Raw genomic sequence first — 13966 nt, 5'->3', positions numbered from 1 at the left:
TCATTTAAAGGCTGCCCAGTTTAGGAAGAAAGCAGTAGAACCCTAAAAAAAAAACAATCAACCTATTGTCATCATCATGCAACTGCCTCTCGTGGGTTTCAAACTCCTGATCCAGCAATGGAGGCCTAGTGGTAGAATGTCGAGACACCTGAGCTAATTGGTCAATCCAGCAAATCAAAGGAAACTATATGTGCAAGTCTAGATAGATAAAGTTACAAAACCATATTATTTTAGTTTTTAGATTTGTTTTATTTCCATTGTCCTTGGTTGGACATGTAGACTAGTCTACAAGTAACAAAATGTCACATAATATTTAACATAATCAACATTCTTGAATGCATTCATTGGTCAACAATTAAAAAAAAATAATAATAAAGAATTTTTACCAATATCAAAGAATAACTCCTTGTTAAAAAATGTATGCTTGTATGCTAGGACTATTTCCTCTCTACGATCCTTTCGACTTGTTGTTTTAAGTTTCGGTTGTACTTTAAAAAAGTTGTTGCCCGTCTCGAGACACCAGCGTTGCTGCCATTTACTCTGAATGGTAGAACTAATTACAGATTTGAAATCTGTAAATGGTATTTTGATATTTGTTTGTTGCAGATTTAGAGCATGTTTTGCTTGGCGGTCAACAAGTTCGTTGCCTTTTATTCCGACATGGCTCGGAATCCAAAGTAATGTTATTTTGCATTTTTTTAAGATACGAGATATTCGTAAAACAAGGTTTTGTATGAGTATATTCTTTGGATCTCGTAATTGTAAATTCTGAAGACAGAGAGTCGGAACAAATTATTGCCTTTCTATGCGTTGTTCATCGATATGGTCGAGGGCCAAATCGATGGCAAATGCTTCCGCAGAGAAAATAGAGGCACCATCTGGTAGAAGAGCAATGGTGATCGGTGTAGCATGCTGCGGAGACCTTTTCTCTATCTTTTGAGCCATCAGTGTAGATCTGAACGTGATCGGGAAAATCTTTAATGCACTCCCGAAATGAGGATCTGTGTTCTTCGGGTAATGCACTCGATTTTGCCCTCTCGACTGGTTGGCCCGTTGTCAGTATAATGTGACCGAATGGGGTGTGCTGCTGGGTGTCTTCGGCAGTATGCCTCAGTGAGATAGCACTTTAAATCGGCAAAAGTCCCGGCCTATCACAAGGAGACTTAACACGAACATACCGCAGCCTCCCAAAACACACATACGCACTCACCACACTCATACATGTCGCACGCACGGGAGGCCGTCCTTAAATGACCTTAGATGTTAATAGGACGTTAAACAAAATAAACCAAACCAAAATCGTTAGAGTAAGGTTAATATCCGGTGTTCCAACAAGCCATGGCGGTACATCCGATACGGTGTACTCGCCTATGTTGTCTAAGCTTATGTTAAGTTCGAAATTCTAATGCCAAATGTTGGCAAGAGTTTTTGGTTTTGAGTGAATATTTTTCGGTATTGCGGATTGACAACAAGATCAAAAGCCGGGTTTTCAGGTTGGATTTAAATTGGGCGGCATATTGAAGAGCAAGTTTTTTCCTTCGGTCATTTAAAGATGGTTCATTTGCCTCTACATAAAGGCTCTGCACTTGTGTTGTTCGGAAAGCACCAAGTGCTAGACGTAATCCGTGATTATGGATAGGATCCAAAAAAGCCAAGGCACTACAGATTTAGGTGCCTATTTGTATATTTGAAATGTGCTCCTTTCAAAATAAAAAAGGTCCAACTTGTCTTTGGTCATTAACCAGAATTCAGGATTAAAGTTGATAGTTTCCAAATGTACTTTATGTTCTAGCCAAACAAAAAAGTCACACCATTCCAGACCTGTCACTGCCATTTGCATTTGAACTTGGAAATAACAATTGTCTTTTTTCAATTCAAAATTTCCATTGATTTCTCTTAGGCATTTTACATTTTGTAAACTATCTGTATTTCGGCATTTAATCTCCAGAGGACCACACTCCAAACTTCTCTCTGGACAGTACACTTGTCTGGTGTAGCTGCCAACCGATGACAATATAAACTGACAATCACTCCACACGGGTATAGATTTACTGCATCATTCATCATCTGAAATAATGTTTTGTCACTTTATTGCCCGTTAAATGTCAAAGGTAATTTTATTTGAGGTTGGCGTAGAAAAATACTTGAAAAACAAAATCCCCCATAATATACATTGTGTATCTATTGGTAAAACTTCAGGTTTATCATAAGCAATTTGTTACTTGTAACCTCCGCTACAAAATTTTCTTTCTCATAATTGGCAATTACAACTGTAACGGGATGAGCAAATTGCTAGTTCCCACAAGTACAACAGAAACAAGTTGATTTACACTATATACACTTTTATATACAAACAATGAACATATACAAAACAGGGATGACAAAATATACCAGTCTCTCTCACTTCCATACTTTAAAATAACACACAATACATATGAGAGTTCTACCTAATATATCATTAAACTGCCTCATCATCGAGTAGGCTGACATCCACATCGATGTGATCACAACAGTAACTGTACTGTACAAAGTTCCTATATAGGGGTTGAGGGGCCACCATATCCACCATCTCCCTGGAACCTTAAAGCATCCTGACCTGCCTCCATCACCATGCCAAATGCCCAGGGTCGTGGAGAGGCACTTCACAGGCCAATGTACACCACACTCGTCAGTGTGACAGTTATCGTCACATGACCGGATATAAACGCAAGCTGTAGTTTGCGTGTTAAACAATTCCCCGTATCACCGATATCAAACGTGTTGACACGTACATATGGCTGTCTTTGTTCTCCCTACAAGCATGCGCACACATCTTGTTCTCGCAGGTAAAAGTTAAGTTACAGTTTAGCGCGCGAAATTCAAATATACAAACGTATATACAAGTTATATATTGATATGTAACAACAACATCTTATATAATAGTAAGACATTACTGCAAATGTGTACATTAGCAATAAATTGTCCTGATGACAACGGGTTAATTAAGTCATAAATCAAACAATGTTTAAGGTTAATTCATTTTACTTAAGTTTAATTGATTCTTGCAAGAGAAATTCATGACTGCTAATCATAAGCAATATTTTTCATCTGCTTTAAATTTTTTAATGTACAGGTACTAAGAATTGGTTTATGTTGTTAATTGGTGTTGTTTGATACAAAAACACCAAATTTGACCAAAAAAGCAGATGGTCATTTACATTTACTGAAATATGAAGAAATAAAAATAAAAACTATGTACATTGTATTGAAAAGTGTATGTAAGAAAAATATGTATATGGTATACTTTTAAAATCCATAACTAATAACAAATAAATGTTATGAAGTGGTACAAATTTGCATTGTTTTGTATTTATCTGATCACTACAAATGTGTAACCTTAGTAAGTTCGAGCCACAATACACTGTTCCACTTGAGATATTTTCTCTTTATCAATTGAACATTAGACTTATTGTGTTGCATGTTGTCAGTATAATGTGACCGGGTGGGGTGTGCTGCTGGGTGTCTTCGGCAGTATGCTTCAGTGAGGTAGCACTATAAAATCGGTAAAAGTTCCGGCCTATCGCAAGGACACTTAACACGAACATATCGCAGGGTTACTGATGATGCATGTTCTAATCTGTATCACCAGTAGAGACGATATGGCGATGTTGCTCCAAGAATTGTCTCCCTTTAGTTATCTCATCCTCTGTACATGTCTACTTTCTCCAGCACATCCTCTGAAGAATTCACCTCGGTCTCCTTGGTGATGTCCTCAACAGTAACGGGCTGCATCTCACATAGTAGAGCTCGAGGCTGTATCGTTACAGTTGATGTAGATAGGTTGGTGATGTGGACCTTGACAATTCCCTTCCTATCATAGTGATAGGGAACTAGTGATGGTGTCATATCCAAGTCATCTGTACATGATCCTGGAGTTGGTTGAAGATGAGCACAAACACTGGGGTAGGCTAAATTCTTCTTGATGAACCAATCTACGGTTACCTCAGAGTTAGCAGGTATGGCTACTGGCTTATCTTCAGCACTTCTAACAACAGCTAGACGATGAGTGTGCTTCTCTAACTCCTTGTCCCGCAGTGTCATACATCTAAAAGCAAAGTACAAAGGTGTTATAAGTCTTGCTTTCTGTAAGAATGTCCGTCCATATTCATCTCTTACGTGTTGTAGCATCAGTCAAAATGTTGGTCCCAACAAGTACAGGTACTGTGGTGTTATAGGGGCTATCCGGAACCACAAGGAAGATACCATTCTCAATCATGTTATCTTCATCGCCGAGACCTGTTCCCTCCAGTCTGATAGGCACTTCCATGAGTCCTTGGTATGGCAAATCTTGGCCATCAGCACACTCCACCTTCAGGACAGTATCCAAAGATCTTAACTCAAGGTGACTAAGATGTTTGTTGTAGAAGTAAGAGCCTTAGTATGGAATCTGTCAATGAAAATGGTGGCTTCAGTAGGTGGTCCAAGTACATCTGGAGGTTGTCTAATGGTCTGGTTCCGTCGTCCATTATGGCCTATCGTCCTCCCTTGATGAGGGACACTGGGAGTTTAAAGGTTTCCTGGTATGATCCAACCTAACCCGACATCCCAATGCAATGTGCCCTCTCTGATGACATCTATAGCTTTCTGGCTCTTCTCTGCTATCCTGGTCATTATCCATGGCAGCAGTAGGTTCCTGTTGGTTGAAGACAGAGTACGGTTGATTCCGATATACTTGCTGAGGCTGAAAATAATTCCCTCTTGACTGGTCGTAGGGATGCTGAGGATGCTGAGGTTGTTGGAAATACCTCTGCTGAAACGTCTTATTCTTCTTCGGCTTGTTCTGTTTTCCCCCCGACTTCCCTCCTTAAGTGCCTTGACATCTGCAGCCAGCTGTTGTACAATCCCCTTCAGTCCTCCCTCCTCAGTTTGTTTTTAAAGTTAAAATCAGATAAAATTTGTAATTTTTAAAAGCATTCGTATTGTATATTTAGATCATTATGATAAAAAAGTTGAAAGCTGAAGGGGTGTCAACAGCTGCCATAGACTTAGCTACCTGTTTCTTGGTTGTCTTGTTCTCTGTAGTCCTCTAGTTTGAGCGATCGTTCCTGTGAGGAAGGCTTTGGGTTCTGTCCCCTGGCCCAGACATACCCTTTGGTTTGGTTTGGTTTATTTTGTTTAACATCCTATTAACAGCTAAGGCCATTTAAGGATGGCCTCCCGTGCGTGCGACATGCATGCGTGTGGTGAGTGCGTATGTGTGTTTGGGGAGGATGCGGTATGTTCGTGTTAAGTCTCCTTGTGATAGGCCGGAACTTTTGCCGATTTAAAGTGCTACCTCACTGAAGCATACTGCCGAAGACACCAAGCAGCACACCCCACCCGGTCACATTATACTGACAACGGGCGAACCAGTCGTCCCTGTTGTGTTTATAATATGACTAGGCGGATGATCATGTTACAAGACTGTACGAGTTATCTCCCCTTAGAACTTTTCCGGAAATATGCTATTTTCCGTTTTGTAAATTAGAGTGAATAAAAAAAGATGAAGATGGAAGCAAGAACGTGTTTCGAGTGATACATTTTGAAAGTGGAATCCTTACAATTCCTACAGCTAATTCCCCCGTTGCCCGCTACATGGTGGAGAATCCAAATTGCAAGGACATTTATAAGCTGTGTGATAGGTAAATTCTACCAAGACATCTGTGTATTTCGCTGTTTGATGTTGATCGTTCCGGGAGGGACAATATCTATGGCGGCCTCAACATGGCGGGCAATGTTTGTTACATTATGAGGCGACACTGATATGTTGATGTTTGAACGCTTTTATTACCTACTATTGTTCATCATGGCTTCCTGTGACTTTTCATCAAATGACATATTCTCTGATGATTTTTTACTACAAAATGAATTAAAGTCTAACGTTACTAACTTTTCACCAATTTCGGACCATGCACCACGTGGGCCCAGTAACAGTACACCTTCAGAGATACTCCAGTGTGCCAAATTTCATGGCAATACAGACGATCCCACCCGATTTCTGGATGAATTTTCAGCTTTTTGCGAATTACTAGACATCAACGACGAAAAACGGGTAGCCGCTTTTAGTTTACTGTTAAAAGGTTCAGCAAAAACGTGGTTCGAACATTTGCCTAGTACCCAAAAACACTCGTGGTCCACACTCATACTAAAATTTAAACAACGATTTGTAGATTTGAGTGCAGAAAGCCCCAGACTCCTCCTAGAGACTGAAATATTTACTAAAATGACTCTCCAACCCCTACAGAAGTTGGATGATTTCTACTCAACACTTATTCACAAGGGGAAGCTACTCAAGAGAAGGGATGAGGAGCTGTTACTGAAGTTCATTGATAGTTTACCTGACACTCTGAAGTTTTATGTCAGGACGACACATCCTAAAACATGTGAGGCAGCGTTCCATGCTGCAAAAATGGGGGAGGCCTTCGGTTATAGGGCAGTATCATCACCACCACAGGATACCATACCCAAGTCTGCATTGTCTGGACAGAGACTACGTCTCGCCCTTCGGATCATTACGATTTGGCTGCCCTCACAGATAAAGTCTACCAACTCACACTCAGTGTAGAAAAACTGAAACGTTCTGAGGCCCCTCCCCCTAGAGTAACAGTTAACGATCAGTGGACACCGTCACCACAACCCCCAACCAATATTCGTACCTGTTTCGATGTTCAGCACCAGGACACATTAGCAGAGACTGTTGTTGGATGGAAACTTTGTCACCCAACCCCTCCACACAATGCCAACTCTGCTCCCAATTGGGTGATGGAGCTACAGATTGTGCCTACCTTGGGAAACAACATCATTACTATGACAACCCCCATCGACAGGATCGCGCACAGGTTTCAGCTGTTCAGCATTCGGGAAACTCCAAGGCCCCGAGGCCATCGGCGCGACATCCTCCGGGCAAGCAGTAACTCGCGCATCTCGTGCTCCTATTCGAAGTAGTCCCGTCTCCAATACCATGGCGAGAAAAAACTGTCGAGCAGTGACTCAAGTGATAATGACACAGACATCAGTGACTTTCCTGATAATTGGCAATGTAACACAACAAGAGGCCAAGGGGCCTTAACGGTCATCTGACTCTAAATTAAAACCCTTATATTATTGTAGTATGTATTCTCTCTAGCAAGTATATAGTGGCACTGTTGGCCATGGTGGCCATCTTGGATTTCTGACCGACCCAATAAATAACAACACTTGGTCTGGACCATCTAAGGATAATATCTGGTAAGTTAGAGCTGAATCCCACCGGTGGAATTTGAGAAGAAGGTTGAAATAGGTGTTGTTCAGGAAAACCATGATTGCGCAATCATGTTACAAAATGGCCACCATTGCTGCCATGTCAAAGTTTTTACGAGGCCGAAAAAATAACAACACTTTGTTGGCCCTCCTTCCTTAACACTCTCACCAATTTCCAGCTCAATGGCACCAGTGGAACTGGAGAAGAAGTTTAAAATGTGTTTTTCAAGATGGCTGCCATGGTGGCCATCTTGGATTTCTGATCGACCCGATAAATAACAACACTTGGTAAGGACCATCTCAGGATAAGTTCTGGTAAGTTAGAGCTGAATCCCACAGGTGGAATTTGAGAAGTTTGAAATAGGTGTTGTTCAGGAAAACCATGATTGCGCAATCATGTTACAAAATGGCCGCCATTGCTGCCATGTCAAAGTTTTTACGAGGCCAAAAAAATAACAACACTATGATGGCTCGCCTTCCTCGACATCCTCACCCATTTCCAGCTCAATGGCACCAATGGAACTGGAGAAGAAGTTTTAAATGTGTTTTTCAAGATGGCGGACATGGCGGCCATCTTGGATTTCAGACCAATCCAAAAAATAACAACACTTGGTCGGACTCATCTCAGGAACATTTCAGGCAAGTTTCAGCCAAACAGTACTGGTGGAACTTGAGAAGAAGTTTAAAATGTGTTTTTAAAGATGGTGGTTATGGCGGCCATCTTGGATTTCGGACCGACCCGAAAAATAACAACACTTGGTGGGGATCATCTCAGGATCATTTCTGGCAAGTTCCAGCCAAACAGCACAGCTGGAACTTGAGAAGAAGTTTAAAATGTGTTTTTCAAGATGGCGGCTATGGCGGCCATCTTGGATTCCGGACCGACCCGAAAAATAACAACACTTGGTCGGAATCATATCAGGATCATTTCAGGCAAGTTTCAGCTCAATAACACTGGTGGAACTTGAGAAGTTTAAAATGTGTTTTTCAAGATGGCGGCTATGGCGGCCATCTTGGATTTCGGACCGACCCGAAAAATAACAACACTTGGTCGGAATCATATCAGGATCATTTCAGGCAAGTTTCAGCCCAACAGCACTGGTGGACCTTGAGAAGAAATTTAAAATGTGTTTTTCAAGATGGCGGCTATGGCGGCCATCTTGGATTTCGGATCGACCTGAAAAATAACAACACTTGGTGGGAATCATCTCAGGATCAATTCAGGCAAGTTTCAGCTCAATAGCACTGGTGGAACTTGAGAAGAAGTTTAAAATGTGTTTTTCAAGATGGCGGTTATGCCGGCCATCTTGGATTTCGGACCGACCCGGAAAATAACAACACTTGGTCAGGACCATCTCAGGATCATTTCTGGCAAGTTTCAGCTTAATCCCACTGGTGGAACTTGAGAAGAAGATTGAAATGTGAAAATTTTACGGACGGCGGACGGCGCACGGCGGACGACGACGGACGAAGCACGATGGCTATAGGTCATCCTGACCCTTCGGGTCTAAGTTTATGTATAATCCAGTTGACTTTAAGTCCATTAAGGTTGCCGCTTTATTAGACTCAGGCTCTAGTATTAGTGTAATGGGTGTTGAATTTTTTGACAGGTTGCGTGATAAATGTAAGAGTGGTTTCCAACCCTCAGAGAAGTCTATTTTGGTGGCAGATGATAAATATGTCAAGGTCATAGGTACAGCAAAGGTCAAGGGGTACACCCCAACTGGTAGACATACATTTTTTGTTCATTTATTAGAACACACCTCACATCCATTCATTGTTTGTACTGATTACATGATGTCATATGGTTTGGTACTGGATTTTAAGACAGGTATACATACTGTAAAGAGTATGACAGGGAAGGTGAAGGTCAAATGTTTGTCCTCCCTCACCTTACCCTCTAATGCTGAAATCACTATTGAGGGTAAAGTACCCAAGCATGTTTTTACTGGTATCCAGGGTATTTGTACAATCAATCGGAGATTATTATATGAAGGATTATTGGTTGCTAAGTCAGTCATAACTGTACCTCCTACTCGTGTTATACCTTTGAGATTATGTAACCCTACCAATGCCCCCATAAATATATACAAGGGTACAGTGTTGGCTGATTTTGCAATGTTTGATGGTTCCTGTGACATAATACCTTTAAAAGCCATGCAGAATATGTGTAATCATATTAATGTTGACTCATGTCAAAGTGCTGAGAGCACTGTAGTTACCAATGAGAACAAATATTTTTGTGAGAATTTTCATATAGAGTCTGTATTGTCTGATGATCAGAGACGTAAGGTTCAACAGTGTTTATATGATAACAAAGATGTCTTTGTCACACCTATGAATCCATCATTAGGATACACAACCTTAGTTGAACATGAAATTCATCTTAAGAAAGACTTTGTTAGTAAACAACAGAAAGCGTACAGGCGTCCTCCAGATAAAAAGGAGGTGTTGCGTACTCAGTTACAGGAGTTGTTGGAACAAGGAGTGATTGCGGCTGTGTCTGAGAGTGAAAGCTTACCTATTTCTAGTCCCATTGTATTAGTGGCTAAGAGAAAGTATCCGGGAGCAGAGGGAAAGAAAGGATCGCGAGAGAGTCATTTACATAGCTATAGATTTTGCTGTGATTTTAGGTACTTAAACTCTCAAACTGAAGATTTTAGATACAATATACCTGATTTACAGGAACTCACAGAGTCCTTTAGTCAAACCAAGCCCAACTTTATAACATCCATAGATATGAGTTCAGGTTTTTTTCAAATGGGCATTTCAGAGAAATCATCTAATTATACTGCTTTTAATACCTGTTTTGGTACATACAAATTCTTGCGTTTACCTATGGGTTTAAAGACCGCTCCCAATAGCTTTCAGCTGTTGATGGACAAAGTTTTACAAGGTCTGATTTTTAAATCTGTATTATGTTACCTTGACGATGTTCTAATTGTTTCTTCTACATTTGAACAACATTTACTTGATATTCAGGAGGTACTTCATAGGTTTCGTACTGCAGGGCTAAAGCTTGGTCCTAAAAAGTGTAGGTTTGCTGTAGACAAGTGCGTATTCTTAGGCCATGAGATTTCAAACACAGGGATTCGCCCTCCAGAGGATAGAGTGGAGTGTATTTGTAACTATCCCCACCCTACCAGTGCTAAGGAAGTGAAACGCGCCATGGGCTTGATGAACTGGTACAAGAACTTTATTCCGAACTACAGCACAATTGCCGCACCTATCTATGCTCTTTTGAAAAAGAATGTAAAGTTTAAGTGGACCAGTGAACATAGTGACGCTTTTGAAACTTTGAAGCACTTACTAGTTAACTCGGATGCCCTCGCATTTCCACGTTTTGATCTGCCATTCCGCATTGCAGTAGACACTTCTAGTAAAGGTGTGGGCTTTATGCTCTATCAGATTTATGAGGATGGCACACCACATACAATCCGCTTTGGATCAAAGGGACTCAACCAGTGTCAGCAGTTTTATAGACCCACTAAACTGGAACTTCTTGGTGTAGTGACAGCAGTAACAGAGTGTGCTTCTTATATCCGTGGTACCCACTTCATCGTTGAGTGTGACCACCAGGCACTTCGCCCCATCTCTGTCAACCGCTTGAAGGGTGCTATACACGAACGTTGGCTGGCAGTGTTACAGCAATATGACATTGAAATACAGTATAAGCCTGCCAGTAAAATGGTTGTCCCTGATGCTCTGTCCAGGTGTCATCCTGCTTCAGGGATACCAATTTTGGACGCTAGCCCTGATGAGGAAAATCCCCACTTCCCATCAGTTGAGGAACCAGTACCTGCGATCACGTAACCCACTGGAGAGAACTTGAATGACTTGTTCTTTCAACCTGTGTCTGAATTGAACAATATTTGTCTGGAACGGCCAGCATTAGATCCAGCATTTGAGTATGATGCTGACACGGAGGAGGATGTTGTTACATGTCATAAGAAGCATAGGCGCAGGAGACGTCCATTATCATCTATTGAACTATCTCATACAGCACCCAAGTGCTGGTGATCATACACCTTGTATAGTAGAGTCTCATACTAATGAACTCCCGAAAGTATCTCAGGATCACGTCAAGAGTGACACTTATTCTACCTGTCGGTCTGAAGCTCATGATTCAGATTGTGACTCCGTTGACGAACATTACAACAAGCCAACACAGATTGATAATGACAACACAGACAATTTTCATTTGTCAACAGAGGTTGATTCTCACGTAAGTGATCCATTCCAAGGGACCACTGATATTGACTCTAGTGATCATGCAACTCCACTGGAAATGACAACGGATATTGATCATCCACTTACACAGGACACTGTCCTAGATTTTGATGCTCATGAGTCATCGGTAACAGACATTAATGCACACTCGTTAAACGATACCGAGGAAGCCACCGTTCTAACTGATGTGTCATCTGTTTCCATACAATCTGCTGATGATGATGGAAATGAAACAGCTCCCTGGTCTATATTAGGGAAGTCTTCAGAGGAACTAGCATTATTACAACAGGCTGACCCTAATTTCCAGGATGTCTACAGGCTCCTTGTTGATGGAACTTTATCTGATAGTCAGAAAGACTCGCGTCGAGTTATAGTTCAAAGTGCGGATTTCATGGTGATCAATAAAGTGCTATTTCATTCGCGTGTTGCCAAGGCTAAACGAACTAAGGACATGAACTCTATCAGTTAGCCTTACCTGGTTCACTCGTCCAGGACGTCCTTCAGCTTTATCATGACAGCCCTATTGGAAGCCATGGAGGAATCCACGACACTCTTGACAAAATTAAAGAACATTACTTCTTCAATCACATGGCAGACATTGTAGCAGATTTTGTGCGTTCGTGTATCCCATGTTAACAACGTAAATTGACAAAGCATCATACAAAGTCTGGTATAAGTGCGTACCCTACCCCTAGCGCGCCATTCCGCGTATGGCAAGTGGACAGTTTTGGTCCATTACCTCTCACTCCTTCTGGGAAGACCTACATATTAACAGCCGTAGATAAGTTTAGCAAGTTTGTGTATATGGAACCAATGGCTAGTGATGACGCTTACACTGTATCAACTGTTCTATTCCGTATGCTTTCTAGCTATGGCAGCTGTGACACTCTTGTGTCAGGCAGAGGAACGGAATTCACATCGAGGGTTACGCAGGAGTTGTGTCGTTTGTTTGACGTGAAACAGGAATTTACCCCTAGCTTTGTGCATCACTGCCTCGGAGCATGTGAAAGGACCCATTCTACGCTTGCAGCTAAGCTTACCCCGTACATGAACAATACTCGATCTAATTGGGAGGATATGATTCCTTCCCTAGCAGCAGCAATGAACATGTCAGTGAATAGTTCAACCGGTTACTCTCCATATGAAATCCTCTATGGTCAACGACCCAGTTTTCCTTTGTCTACTCACATCCCTACATCAGATTTGCATACTTTGTCCAAGGACATGCATTCTTATGTGGAAGGCCTCCAAACACGTCTCCAGTGTATAAGGAAGGAGATGTTGGACAATGTTAAAACTGCTCCGGACCGTATGCTTACTACGACCAATTCCACAGCACGGCCACTCCAACTAGCTGTTGGTGATTATGTGTTTCTCCAAAAACAACCTACTGGGTCAGGGCAAAAACTTCAGAACTTATACAGTGGTGTATATGTTGTACAGGTGATAGTCTCACCTCACCTAGTTCGACTCAAGGATCCTACCTCCTCTAAGATTTCACCCATCCCAATTCATGTGGATAGACGGCTTACGTGCGTCAACCCACACCAAACTCTTTTTTTCGAGTAGTCACATCTAACAGGACTGCTTTGACAGAGGATGTGGGAGTACAGGTTGCTCTCCCAGCACCTGAACACGACAGTAGTGATGAGACTTTGACCTCGGGCTCACGTAGTTCAGAGGAATCTTCCTCCTCAGCAACCAATATACCGGTTCCAGCACCGATGCGTCCTGTGAGACACAAACAAAAGCCTCTTCGCTTTCGTGACAATAACCATGTCAACCCTTTAGCAGATGCTCACATCTCAGTTTCCTCTGACACAGACGGGTTACACAAGATAAAGCGTGTGATTGCCCAGAGACACTTACCTTCAGGTTCTGAGTACCTCATCCAGATTGTGGGCGAACCAGCGCAGAATGCAGTTTGGGTCAGAGAGAACTCTTTAAACGTTAAAGCTCGTAAGGCTATTAATAGGAGACCTCCTCCTGTAGTCCCATGAACATTGTACATGTACATGTATATATACTATATTGTAGTTTACCAGGTAATTTTTCAAATTTTGTTATTTAGAGAGACTGTATTAATAGAGTGTATTCATTGGTATCAATTTGTTGCACTGATTTATACTTTTCTGACCAATTTATGCATATGCATTTAGTGAAGTGATAATTAGAATATTACCTTTTGACATTAAATACTATTTCACTGTAAAAATGCATACAAGTGATTTCATAACCATGACACTTATTGATTGCATAGAATGAAATTTCTCTGTAGCATGTGTCCTTAACTGATACATGTACATGTTTCACATTCATGTCAATTTGCCCCTTGGAGTTGAGAAATGTTTGCTTTTGAAACTATTTCATGATTTTTGTTTTGTTTATCCTGAATATATTGATTGAGGTGTTTTCATCAAGTACATTAAGAATTTCGATATAACACATATAAACAATAATTTCTGTACCATACAATTTT

At 41.3% G+C, this 13966-nt stretch overlaps 1 protein-coding gene across 1 annotated transcript; it reads left to right on the top strand.

Moving 5' to 3' along the window:
• Nucleotides 1-12300: 12300 nt before the first annotated feature.
• LOC117315253 lies at nt 12301-13487 on the top strand. The gene is made up of 2 exons (XM_033869399.1): nt 12301-12847; nt 13084-13487. The coding sequence occupies exons 1-2, from the start codon at nt 12301-12303 to the stop codon at nt 13485-13487; spliced, it is 951 nt and encodes a 316-aa protein (XP_033725290.1).
• Nucleotides 13488-13966: the final 479 nt, after the last annotated feature.

The sequence above is a fragment of the Pecten maximus genome, chromosome 17, assembly GCF_902652985.1.
Source record: "Pecten maximus chromosome 17, xPecMax1.1, whole genome shotgun sequence".
NCBI lineage: Eukaryota > Metazoa > Mollusca > Bivalvia > Pectinida > Pectinidae > Pecten > Pecten maximus.
The sequence above is the reverse complement of the archived record's forward strand: the minus strand, read 5'-3'. Positions and strand labels throughout refer to the sequence as shown.

Coding starts and splice junctions, on each gene's coding strand:
- LOC117315253 (XM_033869399.1), top strand. CDS start 12,301: ATGGCTAGTGATGACGCTTACACTGTATCAACTGTTCTATTCCGTATG. Junction 12,848..13,083: donor GCCACTCCAACTAGCTGTTG/GTGATTATGTGT, acceptor CTGCTTTGACAG/AGGATGTGGGAGTACAGGTT.